Source organism: Crotalus tigris, unplaced genomic scaffold (assembly GCF_016545835.1).
Source record: "Crotalus tigris isolate CLP2741 ecotype Arizona unplaced genomic scaffold, ASM1654583v1 scf7180000017690.20705106771:4171800, whole genome shotgun sequence".
NCBI classification, from domain to species: domain Eukaryota; kingdom Metazoa; phylum Chordata; class Lepidosauria; order Squamata; family Viperidae; genus Crotalus; species Crotalus tigris.
In genome coordinates this window covers 2,388,065-2,407,219 of record NW_024096569.1, presented here as the reverse complement: position 1 = coordinate 2,407,219, position 19,155 = coordinate 2,388,065, and the positions used below count along the sequence as shown (strand labels likewise).

The window sequence follows — 19,155 nt, the reverse complement described above, 5'->3', positions numbered from 1 at the left end:
GAATAGCTTGACTCCCTCTTCTTTATGGCAGACCCTGAGATATTGGAATACTGCTATCATGTCCCCCCTTGTCCTTCTCTTCGTTGAACTAGACATTAAACTAGACAAGGAAGCCTTGCACATCCCTGTCTAGGGATACTGATTTTTCAGGGCTTCATGGCCTATCGACCAAGTGACAATGGGTACACATCGAGGTTTAAGGCAGTGTTTCTCAATTTTATCCACTTTATCCACTTCAACTCCTAGAATTCCCAAGCTAGTTATGAATTCTGGGAGTGGAAAGCCCACACATATCTTATTGAGGAACACTGGTTCAAGGGTTTATGTTCCGTCTTCCTATCTTCATGAAATTGCTAATGCAAGGTCATTTCCTTCCTTTTTCTTCCTAGATGTCAGCTGAGCTGGATGAGGAATTCTGGGAGTTGAAGTCCACAAAGCTTAAAACCACCAAGGTTGAGAAACACTGCTAGAGATATTAGGCGCCCGCTTTGTTACTCTTGTTAGTAAGGTCTTTGGTAGGAGGGGAAAGTGAACCAGTTTCATCAGAGGAAAAAGAGATGTATTTTTATCTGCTGAACAACTTTGTTTTGGGAAAAAACTTCCTGGTTTCTCTCCTGTAAATAACATTTTAAGGCTTCCTCCTCACCAGCTGAAGTTTTCAACTTTTCCCTCCAGGGAGAAAATAAAACCTTTATTTCTGTCAAGTTCCTCAATGTTCATTGACTGAGTGTCCACAACATCTTTACTTGCTCTTCTCTTTTCATCCCAGAGATATGGTGTCCATCTTCTGAAATGCTTTGTGAGCAATTCTGGGGACATTGCTGACAGAAGAGACATCATATAGGACAATTTTTATTGTCTTGTCTTGAATGCAAAACCCAAACGAAAAAATTTCTGAGTTGATAGGGTGGGGTAGAAGAACCATTTCCGTCTCCAAAACCAGACAATCTGTGGCTCAAAGCTACAGAGACATTTCAACTGACTGGTCTTGATCCAAGAATGATGGTCAATGTACACGGCTGATTGCTGAGCAATTAAAATGCAGTTTAATTAAAACATAATTGAAGGGAGCTAAACCCAAATCACAGCAGCCTCATCTAAATCAGCAGAAAGAAATCACTAAAATTTGTAACTGATTTCAGTGAGATTAAGGCATCATAAAAGTTCTTGAAATTGAAGGCAACATCATTTAAAATGTAGTTTGTGTGAGAAGTGTGTTTCAAGTATTTTCCTCTTCAAAATACTAGTATTGTATGCTGAAATGTGGCTTGCTTTCTTAGTATATAAACTATGTGGTCTCTCCTTGTGACAAGTGGATTATAAAATTCTGACCCAAAGTTTGATGTGGCTGTTAGTCACTGAATTGGACTTCGTAACACATTTGATCCTCTATAGGTTTTGACAGTTTGCTTTTTATAGTGTTTTGTCACTAGGTGCAGCCTGGAAGAGACTTTGTCCTCTGTTTTAAGGACAATTCATAATTAGATAATTCTTTGCTAATAATCTTGTCATTCCAGTTTAACTTCTCTGTTTGTCCTTCACCTAATTTTGCATTTGAAGTTTCCTCAGACGGCTGCCCCTCCCCCCAACCTATTGGGCTCGATAGACGCTGCTGAGGCAAGGCAGCCGGGTGGAAACCAGCCAAAAGTTCTCTGAATCTATTAATAGGGCTCCCCAATTCTCCTTATTTCAGTGAGGTTACTAATCCAATTTATTGATTTTATTTGCTTTTAAAGCCAAAACAATTCCCTTTACACCGAGCAAGGGCGGCTTCAAAACAGACCAATGAGAGAGGAGCCTCACTGCACCAATCAGAAAACAACTCCGGGGCGCGTTCAAGCCAAACCAGCCGTGTTTCCTTATCCGATTCAGCGAACGAACGCTTCGACCTCTCTGATTGGCGTTCCACTTTCCCGCCCAAATTGTACGGACCAACGGCAGCTTGACGCTTGGAGCCCCTTCATCAGCATACGGCTGCTATAAAAGGGAGCGGGACGCCGAAGCTCGTCAATTCACTGCCTGTTGACGTAAGAGGAGGAGCGAAGATGCCCGAGCCTGCGAAGTCAGCGCCGGTGCCCAAGAAGGGCTCCAAAAAGGCCATCACCAAGACGCAGAAGAAGGGTGACAAGAAGCGCAGGAAGACCCGCAAGGAGAGCTACTCCATCTACGTCTACAAGGTGCTGAAGCAGGTCCACCCCGACACCGGCATCTCCTCCAAGGCCATGAGCATCATGAACTCCTTCGTCAACGACATCTTCGAGCGCATCGCCGCCGAGGCCTCCCGCCTGGCGCACTACAACAAGCGCTCCACCATCACCTCCCGCGAGATCCAGACGGCCGTGCGCCTCCTGCTGCCGGGCGAGCTGGCCAAGCACGCCGTCTCCGAAGGCACCAAGGCCGTCACCAAGTACACCAGCTCCAAGTAGAGGGGCGGCTTGACGTGTGGACCGCAGGGAAGACTACCCGCAACCCCAAAGGCTCTTTTAAGAGCCGCTCACGTATTCCTGGAAAAGTGCGAGGTCGCTTTAAGGGGCGGTTTTGTTCGAGGGATTTAGGTCGCCCCCTCTATCGAGCCGAGAATAATTCTAGGCAGCTTAAACAATAAGTAATAAGCTTTTATTAAAAACATGAGCAAAAAATTAACTTTGAAGGATTTCTAATTTGTAAAAAGGAAAGTAAAATTTATTAACTGATAACAGTGAGATGTATTTGATTTTGTGCCTGTGTTTCTTCCAACACGTTAATGGCTGTTGATAACAAGCATTATGAGTTGGTTTTCTAAGGCCTCCATTTTTGAAGCACTATCTTAAAAGTTTTATTGTGAAAATGAATACACATGAATGTTGAAGAAAACAGGAGGGAAAAATTCACTTCCAACTTTTTCAGGGCAGTAAAATAAAACATCCTCAAATGTTTACTTTTATACTTGATATATATACTAGCCATTTCTATAACAGCCATCAGGAATCCCCCCAAATCAGCGTTTCATTGTTTTTCGTCTTAGAGTATGTTTGTAGAATTCCTTGAAAGAAATTCAGAGACGAGGTTCGGAGTAGCAGAATAAAGTTTCTTTTATTATCAAAAATCAAGTTTAGTAGCAAAAGACGGTTTGCAAAGCGTGGTGGAACTCAACCATGCACCCACAAGAGTTACAAGGAAGAGCCACCCCCCCTTACAGAAGCGTAACAGCAATTATACCCTCCCTAACTCCTCCTATACCGACGTCAGCTATACCTGACGTGGCAGGTCACAAACCTATCAAACGACACAATTGTCCTACCTTACCATATAGATATTCTTGGTTCACCGAATGTGGGTGTTCTCTGCTTAGTTTCAAGCACGTACTCATGTTTCTTGCACATGCTCAGTGAGCCTGCTGTTGAATAAGAAAATTTTAAACTTTCTGAAACTTTCCCATTCAATTCCCCCATTTCTTATTTGGTCATTTCGTTTAATATTTTCTTTTATTTCATTTAACCTAATAGTTTCTTCCTTGGTAGTTTTCATTGGATGTAAGGTATCCATACTTTCCAACAATTGGATTTGATCCCCAATTTCTTTTAACACCATTATAGACTTAGCATTCTGTTGGGCTTGTAATATACCGTGGACTGAACTGTTCACTAGGTTCTTTATTACTGGGATCAGGCAAGGCAACATCATTATACCAATAAATATAATACACACCATAAACAGAGCCTGTTTCCAATTTCTAAATATCCCTCCTAGGAATCCTTCATCATCCAATATCCCTGTCCAAGTTTGTACAGGTACATGTGCAATTCTAACCATTTCTTTCGTTATCTGGTTAATTACCATGCCTGAATCGTCAATTTGTATACAGCAATTAGTTAAATTAAATTTTCCACAGACACCCCCTTCCTTAGCCAATATATAATCTAATGCTAATCTATTTTGATACACAGCCACTCTAAGCTAATTAGTAGTTTTTGCCAAAACATTTAAAGCAGTATCTATTTTTTTTTCCAACTAATTCTAATACAGCCTGTAATCTTATTATTCTGTTTAACATATACATGGGTGTTCTATATCCCCAAGATCCATCTTCGGCCCAAGTAGCAGGCCCATAGACACACACGGTCTTTTCTGGTGTCCGCTCCTTTCCTCTCATTGTTTCAACATTACATGGAATATCTATCCCAAATCCATAACTTACTACTTCAGCATGGTTCTTAGTGATTTCCAACTCCATCGTATTAGTTCTGTATATTCTGTTAAATTTGGTAATACCACTACATCCTGGATAACCCTCTCCAGTGTAATCACACACACAACTCCACCCTGAACATTTAACAGATCCCCCACAAGGTGGCCTTGATTGGGGTTCCCATTTGCAAAGTTCAAATTAGTGGGACATGTATATTTATGATTTTGTTTATATGCTGAGATCCAACTAGAGTCTCCACTTTGTGGCGAGAGGAGATAAACCTAATATTGTGCAGGCATCAAACCGTATTAAAGCCTTTTCTGTCCCCTTTTCTAATATTTTTGTGGAATTAACATATATTAATCTTCCTTCACTTTCAGGTCTCTGTCTTGCTCCTGTTTTAGCTAGACCTACATATATACTAAAATTGAAATATGTTGGCATTGATGGATCATAACATTGTATCTTCTTGTCTTCTCCCTTACAAACTGAATATTGTGTGTTATTTAATTGACACATAGATTGAAATATACATCCCCTAGGTGCTGGGGTATAATATACCAAGGTCTTAATTACTGCGTTTCCTTTGGTGACATTCGTAATGCAGGCTTCACATCCTTCTGTTTTTGTTGCTCTCCTATATCGTTCTCTAGAAAGGGAGAGATAGATAACCATGGACAAATATGCAACACTAAGGATTTGCATTTTAGTTACTCTCGTTCGTCCTGGACTAGTTATCTTTTAAAGTATATAGTATATTCCTCAAAAGGTTTCAATTTCTTCTCAATGAGTACTATATTATTTGGTCCAAAATGTTCTTCACATCTAGTACATCTTACACAGTCAATACAATGGAAACAGCAACAACAATCAGCATGGCATGGGATTTTGGGCACAAGACAAAGGAAAATAGCAAACCCTAATTCTACCCAGTCATAGATCTGGTTTGGACATTCGATTACTGTCGCTTTAAAGGTTCTGGATTTGGAACACAGGTCCACTGTTCTTTTGGTTCAGCTACTGGTCCCTTCACTCGTGTGTAGTGGGTCCACCCTTTTTCTTTCGTCCAGACTGCGGTTTCAGAGGTCAGCAACACTGGAATGGTCCTTCCCACTTAGGTTGCAGTTTTTCCTCCTTCCACGTTTGGATCAGGATCCACTGTCCCACCTCAAACTTGTGGACAGGAAATTTCAAAGGGGGTGTTTAGATCAGCAAGCCTTGTTTCCTGAGATAAGACAAAGCAGAAAACAGCCCCAGTATCTAATTCTTTATAAACATGTCATTAGTTTTCATATTGTGGAATTTCCTACTTGAGATGATTTAAAATCAACTTGAATGCATTGAAATAGCCTCACCATTAGATGTTATAGAGCATTTTATGTATTTGTCTACATATCATATAACCAACCATATATTAACCATAGAAAAGTATCAATTATCCCTCCCCTAGCCATTCCTTTTGTCCGTATTTACAAACACATTGCTTAGTAAAGAGCCAACAAAGGAGCGCTCACCAACTCTGCTTGAGTTTGTTTGCATACAAATCTTTATTCAAAACAACATAGCTCATTTATAATCCCAAAATTTTCTCAACTCCTTCGTTTTAAACAAGGGTTGAATTACCATTCCTTCAGGTCTCCTAGATATTATGTTTTTATCAGTGTGTCCTGCACACAGACATAAAAACATAAAAATAAAACTACAGTATAGGTGTATTCAAGTTCTTCTCATATCTCATTACTATAAGAATGGGTATTAAATTTCACATCCACCCCACCTTCCTCCCAAAGCAGAATTCCAAGCGGAGAAAAAAAATTAAAATGAGCAGCCCCCCCCCTTTCCTTTCTGTCTCTCACTCTTAAAGCAACACAGCCAGCTGAAAACGGAAAGGGGGTGGAATAGCTTTCTCTCCTTCACATGAATTTGCCATAAATTCTCTCACACATTCTCCATGGAACTCTTCTCATGCAAACACTTGCTAAAACAATAAAACCTGCAGTTTAGATGGGGGAGACACTCACTCACACACACACACACACAGAGAGAGAGACAGGATCAGCATATCCATACATTCACTTCCATTCAAACTGCTTGTATAAACACTTTCACATAGGGATATTTCATACTTTCTCTTGACAAATCAATAATTATTATAATTTCGAGCTGTTCAAAAGCCAATGAGCTCCTTTCCCTCCCCTAGTAAAAACTATCCTCTTCTTCCCACACTGAGTAAACTTGCTGTTCTCTCGCGCGTTTAGGGCAATTTTTTTTTTAAAAGTGGCCCTTCATTCCACATTCAAAGCACGTTCTCTCCTTATTCTGGTATCCACCTTGAAATCCTCCAAATCCCCTTCCTCTACTCCCATTTGCGTCATCAGATCCTTTTTAGTGCTTCCTATCACATCCCCGAACTGTTTTGTTTTATTCCCAGTTCTTGGGTCAGTATAGGGAGTTAACACAGGGGTAGGCGGGGTTGGATATGTCGGAGTCCAGTATGGATCCCGACCTTGTGGACTCAGGACAGGCATAGATTGACTAGACCATGGTCCTGGGGTCAACTGACCTACTCCCCCTGGTAATTCTGGATACAATGGTGGTGTCACCACATTCACTGGATGAGGAGGATTTTGGATATGAATCGGATTATAGGGGGGTGCAATACTCCCTTGCTCTTGTTCTTCTTCTTCCTCATCTGTTTTTGTCATGAGGATGTGCTCCCTTGGGTTCCAAAGATCCGGGACCCAAATTAGCGCATAATCCAATTCATTATCCAAACTTTTACATTTCTTTTTCTTCACATAATTATATAAATTGTGACACTGAAAATAATCTGTGGAGCCATCCCTTGGCCACTCCACATTTTCATCCTCCCACCAAATGAAACAGCACAAATTAACCATATCTTCTTTGTTCAACCCCAACCTCAAAATCTCCCGGTTATAGGGCGGGGATCCCCATCCAGCCAATATTCTGCCCAAAGGGCCACTCGGGTCGATTTTTAGTTTGGGGTTCTTCCGGATCCTTTTAACACACTTCTTCCCTGACTCAGTCCACTCTGTATTACCCCCCATCTCCCTTATGGGTGGTCAGCCTATCTTGAGTATGTGCGCCTGTGTCCCTCCCAGCAACTCCTTCCAGTTCCACACGTCACCGTCTCTGGATATTCAATAATATCCCCCTCACTCACTCCGTCCTGCAGACCTCCCCGAGGTCCCGCAAAAGGACTTCCACCCAGCCCCGTTGCCAGTTCTCACATCCACACACTCGATCCGGACCGCCCTGGACTCTTGTGTTCTGGTGTTTCCAAGCCAGTACTCACCAGGGTCTGCGCGCAGATGTTACCCGGTCTGTTTTCAGGCTGTTCTGCACTTTATTCACCCTTCTCCTAATACTCATCTTTATTGAATTTTTTACGGGTTTCCAAGAGCTCCGCAGTCCTCTGGGTGGTTCCCCTCCTTTCAAAAGGAAAGGGGTGCACCTAAGGGGGACCCCCGCAGAGTCCCAGCGCAGATTGGATCCCGGTTGAGCCCCCAATTTGTTTGTAGAATTCCTTGAAAGAAATTCAGAGACGAGGTTCGGAGTAGCAGAATAAAGTTTCTTTTATTATCAAAAAATCAAGTTTAGTAGAAAAAGACGGTTTGCAAAGCGTGGTGGAACCCAACCATGCACCCACAAGAGTTACAAGGAAGAGCCACCCCCCTTACAGAAGCGTTACAGCAATTATACCCTCCCTAACTCCTCCTATACCGACGTCAGCTATACCTGACGTGGCAGGTCACAAACCTATCAAACGACACAATTGTCCTAACCATATATGGATATTCTTGGTTCACTGAATGTGGGTGTTCTCTGCTGAGTTTCAAGCACTACTCATGTTTCTTGCACATGCTCAGTGAGCCTGCTGTTGAATAAGAAAATTTTAAACTTTCTGAAACTTTCCCATTCAAGTACAAAGTCTACGAGAGGTCTCCAACTAGAAACAAAGCTATATGTATATTAAAAAGAAATATATTCTTTAATTAAAACAGTCAATTTGGCCATCTCTGCTAACTCCATCTGCTTTCCCATCCATTCTTCCTTTGATAGCATTTGTGTGGATTGTATCTATTTTTGAACCATTTTTGAGTGTTGCACAAAAAGGACAAGCTGTATATTTAGCAGTGTTTGCAGAAGACTTGAATCCAGTTAAAGCCTTTTTTCTCCTGTGAGATACATAAATATAATTTTTAAAAATCCCAGTTTTTAATGTAATGCACTCTATAGCAATATGAGCTGTGATAGCAGTAGAATTTACTATATTTTTTTTTATCCCACAATGAGCATCTGACCTTCAAATTCTGACCTGTACGCAGGGGGAAAGCTTTAAATGTATGTGCCGCCTGTTGTAATATCCAAGGCAACTCTGGATGACTTAATATAGTATAAAAACATAAATATAAAAGCATTAGAGACAAGTGTAACTTTGTTGAAAGTCATGAGTGGGGTAAATACAGTATTGGAAAAATTGCCTCACCTTGCTAAGAATGTTGTGTAAATTCAGACTTTTTTGTGATGTTTTGTCATACTATATTATCTGGAATTTTAAGCTTTGTTACTGGCATTTTAAAAAAGTGAAAAGTTAGCATTTTAATGTGGCAGTTTAAGTCTCTTCTAACTGGAGAAAAACATACATTTTTCTTCTTATTCAAGGCCATTACTTTTGGTATGTAAAAACTTCTCTTTTTCAGCACCAAACTATACAGAGCCTATTCTGAAAGTCTTCGAATATCCTTGTAAGTTTTAAGAAAGATTCAAACTCACCTGGGGAAGAGTAACATAACTCATAAATTTGCCACTTGTGGAATATTATCTGAAACCCAGGTTTTCTATTTGTCCAAAACTCACATTTAATCAATGTCTTTTATTATTAATCATTTGCTTTCTGACCTATTGCATACACAAATGTATCATTTGTTTTTATCCCCTATAAGAAGTCTTGATCTCCCCTTAATAAATGCTTTTTGCTTTGCCTGAAGCATTTGGTAGTTTGTATTTCCAGGTGGGCAAAAAAAGCCCCTTTGCAAATGTAAAAGTGTCTCTCAAATTCAGTTCCATTCCAAATTTGGGACACTTGAGTTTTGAGGCAATAATGTGAGCTTGAAAAGCTAAGGAAATCAGACTTGCTTAGTACAGGGATAGGAGACCACTAGGAGATGCAGGCTTTCAGGCAGCATTGGAAAAAACATCTCACAAATTAGTGGCAAATTTCTTTTGCACTGGCCAAGAACTGATTTAAGAACTGAGCTTACTCCAGGGAATATTACAATTCTTTGTCCCTTAAGAAATTTTTATGAATATTATAAAGGATAAAATATAAATTGCAAATGCTTTCTATTGATTAATTCACTGCGATGCTGGTCCTTTGATTTTGGTGCAACTTCCAGCTTCTCAAGTTTATAAACCACACTGAGAATAATCAGTCCTAATTTTTCAGAAATCTACGTTGATTAGAAAAGGATTGAATTCTCTTAATACTCGAATGACCACGCCCTTCACTTCTTTTTAAGGCCTTTTCAATTGTCGTGAGGAGATTTTTACGGGCGACGTAGAAAAGGCGGGAAGAGGTGCCCGGTTTAGTTTTCCTTCTGGTCCGATTCTGTGGTATATCTACCCACTTCCCCTCCGGCTTTGCCACATCGGCTGTTTTCTGCGAGCGGGGAAGCATGTCCGGGCGAGGCAAAGGCGGGAAAGGCTTGGGCAAAGGAGGCGCCAAGAGGCACAGGAAAGTCCTCCGGGATAACATCCAAGGCATCACAAAGCCCGCCAGTCGCCGCCTGGCTCGGCGCGGCGGCGTGAAGCGAATTTCGGGGCTCATCTACGAGGAAACGCGGGGCGTCCTGAAGGTCTTCCTAGAGAACGTGATCCGCGACGCGGTGACTTACACCGAGCACGCCAAGAGGAAGACGGTCACGGCCATGGATGTGGTCTACGCCCTCAAGCGCCAAGGCCGGACTCTATACGGCTTCGGCGGCTAACTTAGAGATCAGATCTGGGGACGGACAGAAGAGACGATGCGGAAAAGGCCCTTTTCAGGGCCGCTCAAGTTTTCCGGAAAAGAGCTGCGTCCGTTGCATGCAAAAGGCAGCACTTGGAACGAAATACGTAGGGCGTTGCGTTTAGAAAGGATATGTTCAATTTCTACGCGTGGGTTAAATTTCCAAAGGGAGCAAATGAAATCTTTAAATGGTCAATAAAGCTTTTAAGGGTTATGCTTTCCTATCTTGATGCTACTATATATTTTGATATTACATCAGTTTATGCCTCTGATTTGTCCGGAGTGGTACAAGGTCTGCGTGAGCAGGGGGTTGGACTAGAAGGCCTCCCAAGGTCCCCTCCATCCAAGATACATCACTCGAATTGCGTTTTATTTGCTGGGTCCTCCGGAACGAGCGCCTCTTCTACGTCTATTCGAAAGGCTTGCGACGGGGAGGGGATGTAGCTCAGTGGTAGAGCGCATGCTTTGCATGTATGAGGCCCCGGGTTCGATCCCCGGCATCTCCAGACGTTTTGCTTTTTTTTCTCCCGGGCGGGGGAAAAAAAGGCAAATTCTGCTAAATGCAGGACAATTATGTACTTTAACACCTGGACCAATAAGGCGCTTTTGCTTTTGCTCCTTGGCTGAACTAAAGAGCGTGGGAATTCTTTTGGATTTCCGGCTAAATTGTCAGCAAAGGGAGGGGGGCGAGGGGGGGCAGTTCTCTCCAGATAAATAAAGGCCAAGATTGTTGCATTTCTGATTCTGATGGATCTTTTCCTGCTTTTGCAACCTTGCTCTAGAACAGGGGTCTCCCAACTTGGCCCTTTGATGACTGGTGGACTTCAACTCCCAGAAGTCCTCAGCCAGCCTGAGGGAACTATGACCCCTTTATGACTTGTGGACTTCAACTCCCAGAATTCCTCAGCCAGCCTGAGGGAACTATGACCCCTTTATGACTTGTGGACTTCAACTCCCAGAATTCCTCAGCCAGCCTGAGGGAACTATGACCCCTTTATGACTTGTGGACTTCAACTCCCAGAATTCCTCAGCCAGCGTGAGGGAACTATGACCCCTTTATGACTTGTGGACTTCAACTCCCAGAATTCCTCAGCCAGAGTGCCTGGGACCTTACAGTAGAATAGCATATAGCTTATGAATAACCTATTATTCAATTTATATAAGGTTTAATCTTTATAAAAACTGCCTAGAGTTAGTATTTTAAAGTATAACTATGAACCAAAGTGCAGCCACGTTTAACCAAAGCATGAACTCTGTTACACACATAGCTTTTAGATGAAAAACAGGCACTCTTATAAAACAAGTGAAGATATAAATCCTTTATAATTGCAATTATCCAGTCTGGGTAACAGTTCACCGTGTAGATAAGGCTGTATACCCTTAGTTAGCCGGATGTTACAAATCATGCCATAGAAAAGGGAGGGAAGATAAGACAGGAACAAAAGGGGGCTTTTTGATTTAAAAATTGGAGGGTCTGGTAATTATAATGGTGGTTAGGCTGTGGGAAAGCATGTGACCGGGTGGGCCTATCAACTGGGCTCCCTTTGGAAGGATGTGGTGTGATGCACGGGACAGGATATATAAAAACCTATGCAAAAATTGATTTAAGTGTGGACTCTGGGATTTGCCACCGCCAAGAGTTCCACCAGCTTTTGCAAAAGCTCGAATAAAACATGTTCGGTTTTCCAACACCCTCGGAGTTGAGTTTTTATTCCTCACAGAGGTCTTCTAGGACTATTTATTAATTAAAAAAAATTAAATAGCAACCCAACTTACACTGGGCAGCTTACAATATATTTTTTTTTAATTCACAATATAATAATAATAAAAAATTCCATCCATCCCATCCAGGTCTGCTTCTCGAGAAAATGCTGGTCTCGCTCTAGCAGGCTTAAGGAGAGATCTAAGGCCTTTGCCACAAGATGGCCCTCCAAGAATTTTGCTGACTTCTTTTTCCAAGAGCTGCAGCCCATCAAATGGATGCCTGAGTTGCCCTTGAGGCGTCTTTATAGTGGCTTCATCCAGTAGGAAAGAATTTCTTAATTGTGGGGTCCTTTGTGGTCTCTGAGCTTGGTTGTTTTCTTGCAGACGTTTCATGACCCAACTAGGTAACATCATCAGTGCTAGAAGGAAGTGGGGTTTGCAAGGAGGAGGAGGGAGGGAGGGAGGGAGGGAGGAGGAGAGGGGTAGCAGGAGGAGAAGAGGAAAAGAAAAAGGGTAACATCATCAGTGCTAGAAGGGAGTATGGGAGGAGGAGGAGGAGGAGGAGGAGGACTTTAGGATGCTTGGTGCTCTCTGAGCTTGGTTGTTTTCTTGCAGACATTTCATGACCCAACTAGGTAACATCATCAGTACTGGAAGGAAGGGGGAATTGTGCAGAGGAGAAGGAAGAAGAGGAGAACTGTGGAGTCCTTGGTATTCTCCAAACTTGATTGTTTTCTTGCAGATGTTTCATGACCCAACTCGGTAACGTCATAAGTACGAGAGTGGAGTGACCTGCCTTGTCAATGTTGATAGGAGTGTTCTTGATTGTTGTTAACTGTTTGATTATTGCCTGAGTTGGTTATTCCTTGATCGAGGTATTGTTTACTGCTTGGTTGTTGATCTAGACCAGGGGTAGGCAACCTTGGCTCTTTTATGACTCGTGGACTTCAACTCCCAGAATTCCTGAGCCAGCCTGGCTCAGCTTGGAATCCTCTCCCTTTCCCCTCAGCGTGGCTGGCTCAGGAATTCTGGGAGTTGAAGTCCACGAGTCATAAAAGAGCCAAGGTTGCCTGTCCCTGGTTAATGTTGGTGTTAATCTCTGCTCATCTGGATGTTGATGGCTGGTGAGCTGGTGTTTTTGATTCCTTTTTGGCTTTTTGTGTGTCTCTGTGTGTGTAAATGTTGCTGATATTTATGTGCCTGTTGATTTCTTAATTGTGAAACTGAGTAACCAAAGACCCAGATAACTCTGCCTGCTCTCATGTGTTTCTGACATTTCAGCATCCAGGGCTACAGAGGTTGCTTTCTTGTTCCCAATTCTTCAAGCCAAAGCTTTGTCGGATGCAAAACCCTGAGCACCTTTATGTTGCTTAAATGAATCCTGTTTATTCTCCTTTTCCTGTTGGGCTCCAGCCTCATCCTACCCTTACGCTTGTAGGGACAGCAGGAAGAATGAGGCATGCCTGACCTCAGAGAAGGCACACTTCCTATGTGCTGCTAGATGACCTTAAGGGTACCCATTTATCTACAAATAGGTAACAATCAAGTTGAAGGAAATTCAGCAAAACAATGGATAAAGAAAAATGTGACTGAATCAACACTTCAAAATAGGATAAACATAACTGAACCTCAAACATGTCTATAGAGATTCTGTCAACCAGGTCACAACTGTCTCAAAGGTCCTTTTTCAAAAGGCACCTGGACTAATTTTCTGTTCTTTTTTTTTCTCCTCAGGGAAAAAAAAACAGTTCAGTTGCCTTTTGAAAAAGCATCTTTGAGATAACCTCAACCATAAATTCTGTTTCTGTCTTTCTAACTTTCTGTCAGAAATTTCCTGACAGAACAATTAACCAAGTGGAACAACCTGCTTCCAGAAGCTGTGAATGCTCCAACACTGGAAGTTTTTAAGAAGAGACTGGACAACCATTTGTCTGAAATGGCATAGGGTTAGAGTATTATTATAATTATTATTATATTATATATATAATCTATTATATTATATTTTTATATATGGTATTTATTATTGTTATTGTAATAATAATAATAATAATAATAATAATAATAATAATAATAATGTAATACTATCAAACATCCACATCTGCCTATCCCAGGTCCTCGATAGGTAGACAAAATGCCAAATCCAGTCTGAACATCTGGCTGACTGTGCGATGATCCATAATAATAATAATTTGCCATGGCTGAAAAAAATATTTTAGCTCATATTTCAGCTAGCGGCTGCATTTTTCTATTAATCCTGCTTGCTGGATTTGAAATTGGCAGCATTCATTGGATAGCCGTTTAAATTCCCAGTAACCAATGGAAGGGCGACTCTCTAGCCCAGCGAATAGAGATGTCTCCTTCTTGGCCAATAGTAACGCAGCCTTTTGAAAAAAAACGTCGCGCGGCACCTTCCTCCCACAGCCAATAGTCGAGAAGAAATGCCAAGACTTCATTTGCATAAAAGCGCTTATAAATACGAGCTTGCAGGACTCGCAGCCGTTAGTGCGGAATCCCAGCTGATTGGCGCGCCTCTCAAGATGCCTGAGCCAGCGAAGTCAGCGCCGGTGCCCAAGAAAGGCTCCAAAAAGGCCATCACCAAGACGCAGAAGAAGGGCGATAAGAAACGCAGAAAGACCCGCAAGGAGAGCTACTCCATCTACGTCTACAAGGTGCTGAAGCAGGTCCACCCCGACACCGGCATCTCCTCCAAGGCCATGAGCATCATGAACTCCTTCGTCAACGACATCTTCGAGCGCATCGCCGCCGAAGCCTCCCGCCTGGCGCACTACAACAAGCGCTCCACCATCACCTCCCGCGAGATCCAGACGGCCGTGCGCCTCCTGCTGCCGGGCGAGCTGGCCAAGCACGCCGTCTCCGAAGGCACCAAGGCCGTCACCAAGTACACCAGCTCCAAGTAGAGGGGCAGCTTGACGTGTGGACCGCAGGGAAGACTACCCGCAACCCCAAAGGCTCTTTTAAGAGCCGCTCACTTCCTTATGAGAGGGCTGCAAGCGCGATATAATCGATCCGGGAGTGTTTTGCAAGTGGGTCAGTTAAATCACGAGGGGAAGAGACCGAATACCGTTTGAATTTCTTCACAATAACTACGTGGGTGTCTCACTTCAATAGTTTGGGATAGTTTCCAGCACTCTTTGGGACTATTTGATGGCTCTTAAAAGAGCCGTTTTTCAAAGGCAAAAGCCTCCTTTTTTTATTTACGCCCGTTCCCCGCGGATGCGGCGGGCCAGCTGGATGTCCTTGGGCATGATGGTGACGCGCTTGGCGTGGATGGCGCACAGGTTGGTGTCCTCGAAGAGCCCCACCAGGTAGGCCTCGCTCGCCTCCTGCAGCGCCATAACGGCCGAGCTCTGGAAGCGCAGGTCGGTCTTGAAGTCCTGCGCGATCTCGCGCACCAGCCGCTGGAAGGGCAGTTTGCGGATGAGCAGTTCCGTCGACTTTTGGTAGCGGCGGATCTCGCGCAGGGCGACGGTGCCGGGCCGGTAACGGTGAGGCTTCTTCACGCCGCCCGTGGCCGGAGCGCTCTTCCGCGCCGCCTTGGTGGCCAGCTGCTTGCGGGGCGCCTTCCCGCCGGTAGACTTGCGAGCGGTCTGCTTGGTACGAGCCATCTCGGAGCAAAGACACAAGAAAAAACACCAACTCCCTCACCGCGAAGCGAAGAACTAAGAAGCAACCGCGACTGGCGCGCTATTTATACCTTGCTTCCTTGGTTTTGATTGGTTGTCGCTTTTAGCCAATCGCGTCTTAAATTTTAAAACTTCGGCGCCCTGCAGGGATTGGAGGCGATTTGCAGAAACGCCACTCCGTTTGTATGTTATTATTTATTCTTATTATTATGTCTATTATATTGTTTATTATTGTTGTGTTCGTTTCTCCGCGATGAAGGACAAATGTGCCGCAATAAATTCTTTTAATTAATTGCCCAATCAGCCACAAGAAATCAAGGTTCCCATCCTCAGTAAGCTACTTCCTATGCAGATGAAAGGGAAGGGGAATCACAGTGCGTTAGTACAATAGAATTCTCTATTCTATTCTATTCTATTCTATTCTATTCTATTCTATTCTATTTCTATTTCTATTCTATTCCTTATTTCTATTCTATTCTATATTCTATTCTCTATTCTGTTCCTTATTTCTACTCTATTCCTTATTTCTATTCTATTCTATTCTATTCTATTCTGTAATTCTATTCTATTCTGTTCTATCCTATCCATCTATGTCCATCCATCTGTCTGTCTGTCTGTCTATCTATCTATCTACCTACCTACCTACCTACCTACCTACCTACCTACCTACCTACCTACCTATTTATCTAGGCTACATGAGTATTGCACATTACAATATATACACTAACATAGTACAGTATACTATATAATATAGAGAGCATTAGTACATAGTATAGTTATGTTGTAGTATACTACTTATATACAATCCTGAAGGATGAGAAGGTGATGTGCTCTTCAGCAACTGATTTGTTTTCACATATCGGATATCTAAGAAACATCCCCGGGGAAAAAAAGAAAAAGTGAAGGGGGGGGAGGGAACGCGAAATTCCATTCGCCTTCAATGACGTCATGGAATAATTTCACACACCCCGGGGGGGGGCGCGGGTTTCGCCGCCCATTCATTTCCTGACGTTGGGCTCGTCGTTCGTAGGACGAAACGACCCCGCGGTTCGTTTGCCTCCGGGCGGGCGGCCTCGAAAGCCGCTCCGTTAACTTTCCAAACGTCCAAGAAATTTATTTGCTTTTTATTAAAAAGATATTTGCCATCTCCCCGTCGGGGAATCGAACCCCGGTCTCCCGCGTGACAGGCGGGGATACTTACCACTATACTAACGAGGAGGTTGCTGTAACCTCCGCTTCTCCTGCCTCCTTTGAAGACACGAGAACAGGAAGCCAATGAATCGGATTTTTCACCATCGTCATCATTATTATTCAAATCTCTGATAAAGATATTTTGAGCAACAGCAGGGAAGCCTTTTTTTGCAGTCTTCTTCTCGGTTTCCCCCATCCAAGCTTCCAACCCTGCATTTCCCATCCAAATATTGAGTTTCCTTAATTGTTTGGGTCTGCCTTCAAATAAAGATCACAGTGAGGGCTCCTTGGTGCTCTCTGAGCTGGGTGGTTTTCTTGCAGACGTTTCATGACCCAACTAGGTTACATCATCAGGCTGGAAGTGGGATTTGAGGAGGAGGAGGAGGAGGAGGAGGAGGAGGAGGAGGAGAAGAAGAAGAACAACAACAACAACAACAACAACTGTAGGGTCCTTGGTGCTCTCTGAGTTTGATGGTTTTCTTGCAGACATTTCATGATCCAACTAGGGAACATCATCAATGCTAGAAGGAGGAGGGATTTGTGGAGGAGGAGGAGAAGGAAGGGGAAGAGGAGAAGGAGGCAGAGGAGGGGGAGGGGGAGGAGGAAGAGGACTGGGGGGTCCTTGGTGCTCTCTGAGCTTGGTGGTTTTCTTGCAGACGTTTCATGATCCAACTTGGTTACATCATCAGTGCTAGAAGGAAGGAGCAGGAGGAGAGTGACTGATGGGTTCTTGGTGCTGTCTGAGCTTGGTGGTTTTCTTGCAGACGTTTCATAACCCAACTAGGAAACATCATCTGTGCTAGAAGGGAGTGGGATTTGTGGTGGTGGTGGTGGTGGTGGAGGAGGAGGAGGAGGAGGACCGCCCCCACCCATCCAGACAGGCAAGACACCAGAATATATAAACTGACAGCAAACAGCACTCCTTACTAGCACTGATGACGTTCCCTAGTTGGGTCATGAAACGTCTGCAAGAAAACCACCCAGCTCAGAGAGCACCAAGGACCCCACAGTTTTCCTCCTCCTCCTCCTCCTCTTCCACAAATCCCACTCCCTTCTAGCACTGATGATGTTCCCTAGTTGGGTCATGAAACGTCTGCAAGAAAACCACCAAACTCAGACAGAACCAAGGAACCCTCATTTTAACCCCGAGCTACCAATATTTTCCTTCAAAGATCACAGTTTTTCTCCTTGCGTGACGAGAAAGGAAACCTCCAGAGTTATTAGGCCCTCTGTCTGGTCAAAATGTCACGAGATCTGGTGTCTTGCATAGTCCCAGTAAACAAATTGCTTAACATTGGATTTTTTTAAAAAAAGATTGAATTAGTTTATTATTTTTCAGGGCACCTCAGTTAGACTAATCCTCAGGGTTGGAAGCTGTCTGTTATGTAAGTAGCTGGAAAGAAGTCCTTAAACTAGAGTAAAATCAAGTGAACCTTTTGGTTTTTTTTTTTTTAAAGTCCCTTTGTACAAAGTTGCCGAGTTAAAACCAGAAGTTAAATCCAATTTTGAAGCGAAGTTAAATCCAATTTTGAAGCTGTTGTGAAAACTCTGGAGCACTTGATTTCTTCAGGAAAAGGAACTGCAAATTCTCTGGGGAAACCAGTTTGGGAATTATTTGTAATCCTATAAAGCAGGAGTGTCCAACTTTGGCTGCTTTAAGAGCTGTGGACTTCATCTCCCAGAATTCCCCAGCCACCATAGCTGTCTGGGGAATTCTGGGAGATGAAGTCCACAGGTTATAAAATGGCCACGGTTGGACACCGCTGAGGTAAAATGTTCATACCAAATAGGCCTCTGCCATGTAGAAGCAGCTGCCCGAAGAGCTTGATAGAAAAAGGATTAAATTATAAAATTATAATCCTGAGGAGGGCAAAAGTTTATATCTTTGTTTGTTTCAAACTGGGTGAGGCGACAGGATGAAAACTATATATATTTTTTTCCTTATTTCCACAAGCTGATGCAGTTACATCCTTCCTCAGTTTGATTGATGGGCTTCGGAGTACTATTATTCCCTCTAGAGCCATGGTTACTGTTACTTCAGATTTCTGCTCTGTGTCCTGTGAGAAACTGTATTATTTATTTGTGGGAGATTTATATTTATTTATTAAATTTATTTGCTGCCTATCTCGCCGCAAGGCAATGCTCCCACCAGCTCGAGGTAGCAGAAAATATTTGTATTGTACTATTTGGCCTACATTTGCCCCTTTTATTATTATCCTTTTCATCTTCGTTACTACCTGCTCTTATTGGCATTATAGGGTTAGTGTTTCCTGCCTAAGCAGGGGGTTGGACTAGATGACCTCTGTTAAGTCTTCGAAGCGATGACGAATGAGGAAGATGCATTTCTACGGAACAGCTCTTTATTGTGCATTTAGTCAAAACCCCAACAAAGAGCAAAGGCACGCAGGCCTCCT

At 43.0% G+C, this 19,155-nt stretch overlaps 4 protein-coding genes and 2 non-coding genes across 6 annotated transcripts; 4 read left to right on the top strand and 2 right to left on the bottom strand.

Annotated features, from left to right (window-relative positions):
- The first annotated feature begins 2,002 nt into the window (after positions 1-2,002).
- On the top strand, positions 2,003-5,240 carry LOC120305760 (histone H2B 8-like). The gene has a single exon (XM_039338029.1). It carries the CDS (start codon positions 2,046-2,048, stop codon positions 2,424-2,426), a length of 381 nt encoding a protein of 126 aa, XP_039193963.1. The 5' UTR covers positions 2,003-2,045; the 3' UTR covers positions 2,427-5,240.
- Positions 5,241-9,855: 4,615 nt separating this feature from the next.
- On the top strand, positions 9,856-10,414 carry LOC120305656 (histone H4-like). The gene has a single exon (XM_039337838.1). It carries the CDS (start codon positions 9,871-9,873, stop codon positions 10,180-10,182), a length of 312 nt encoding a protein of 103 aa, XP_039193772.1. The 5' UTR covers positions 9,856-9,870; the 3' UTR covers positions 10,183-10,414.
- Positions 10,415-10,636: 222 nt separating this feature from the next.
- TRNAA-UGC lies at positions 10,637-10,708 on the top strand. The gene has a single exon. It is a non-coding gene; the product is annotated as a tRNA-Ala (tRNA).
- A 3,365-nt stretch (positions 10,709-14,073) lies between these two features.
- LOC120305753 (histone H2B 8-like) lies at positions 14,074-14,858 on the top strand. Its single transcript, XM_039338021.1, has one exon. The coding sequence runs from the start codon at positions 14,345-14,347 to the stop codon at positions 14,822-14,824; it is 480 nt and encodes a 159-aa protein (XP_039193955.1). The 5' UTR covers positions 14,074-14,344; the 3' UTR covers positions 14,825-14,858.
- A 237-nt stretch (positions 14,859-15,095) lies between these two features.
- Positions 15,096-15,843, bottom strand: LOC120305755 (histone H3). Its single transcript, XM_039338024.1, has one exon. It carries the CDS (start codon positions 15,530-15,532, stop codon positions 15,122-15,124), a length of 411 nt encoding a protein of 136 aa, XP_039193958.1. The 5' UTR covers positions 15,533-15,843; the 3' UTR covers positions 15,096-15,121.
- Positions 15,844-16,696: 853 nt separating this feature from the next.
- TRNAD-GUC lies at positions 16,697-16,768 on the bottom strand. Its single transcript has one exon. It is a non-coding gene; the product is annotated as a tRNA-Asp (tRNA).
- Between the last annotated feature and the right edge of the window lie 2,387 nt (positions 16,769-19,155).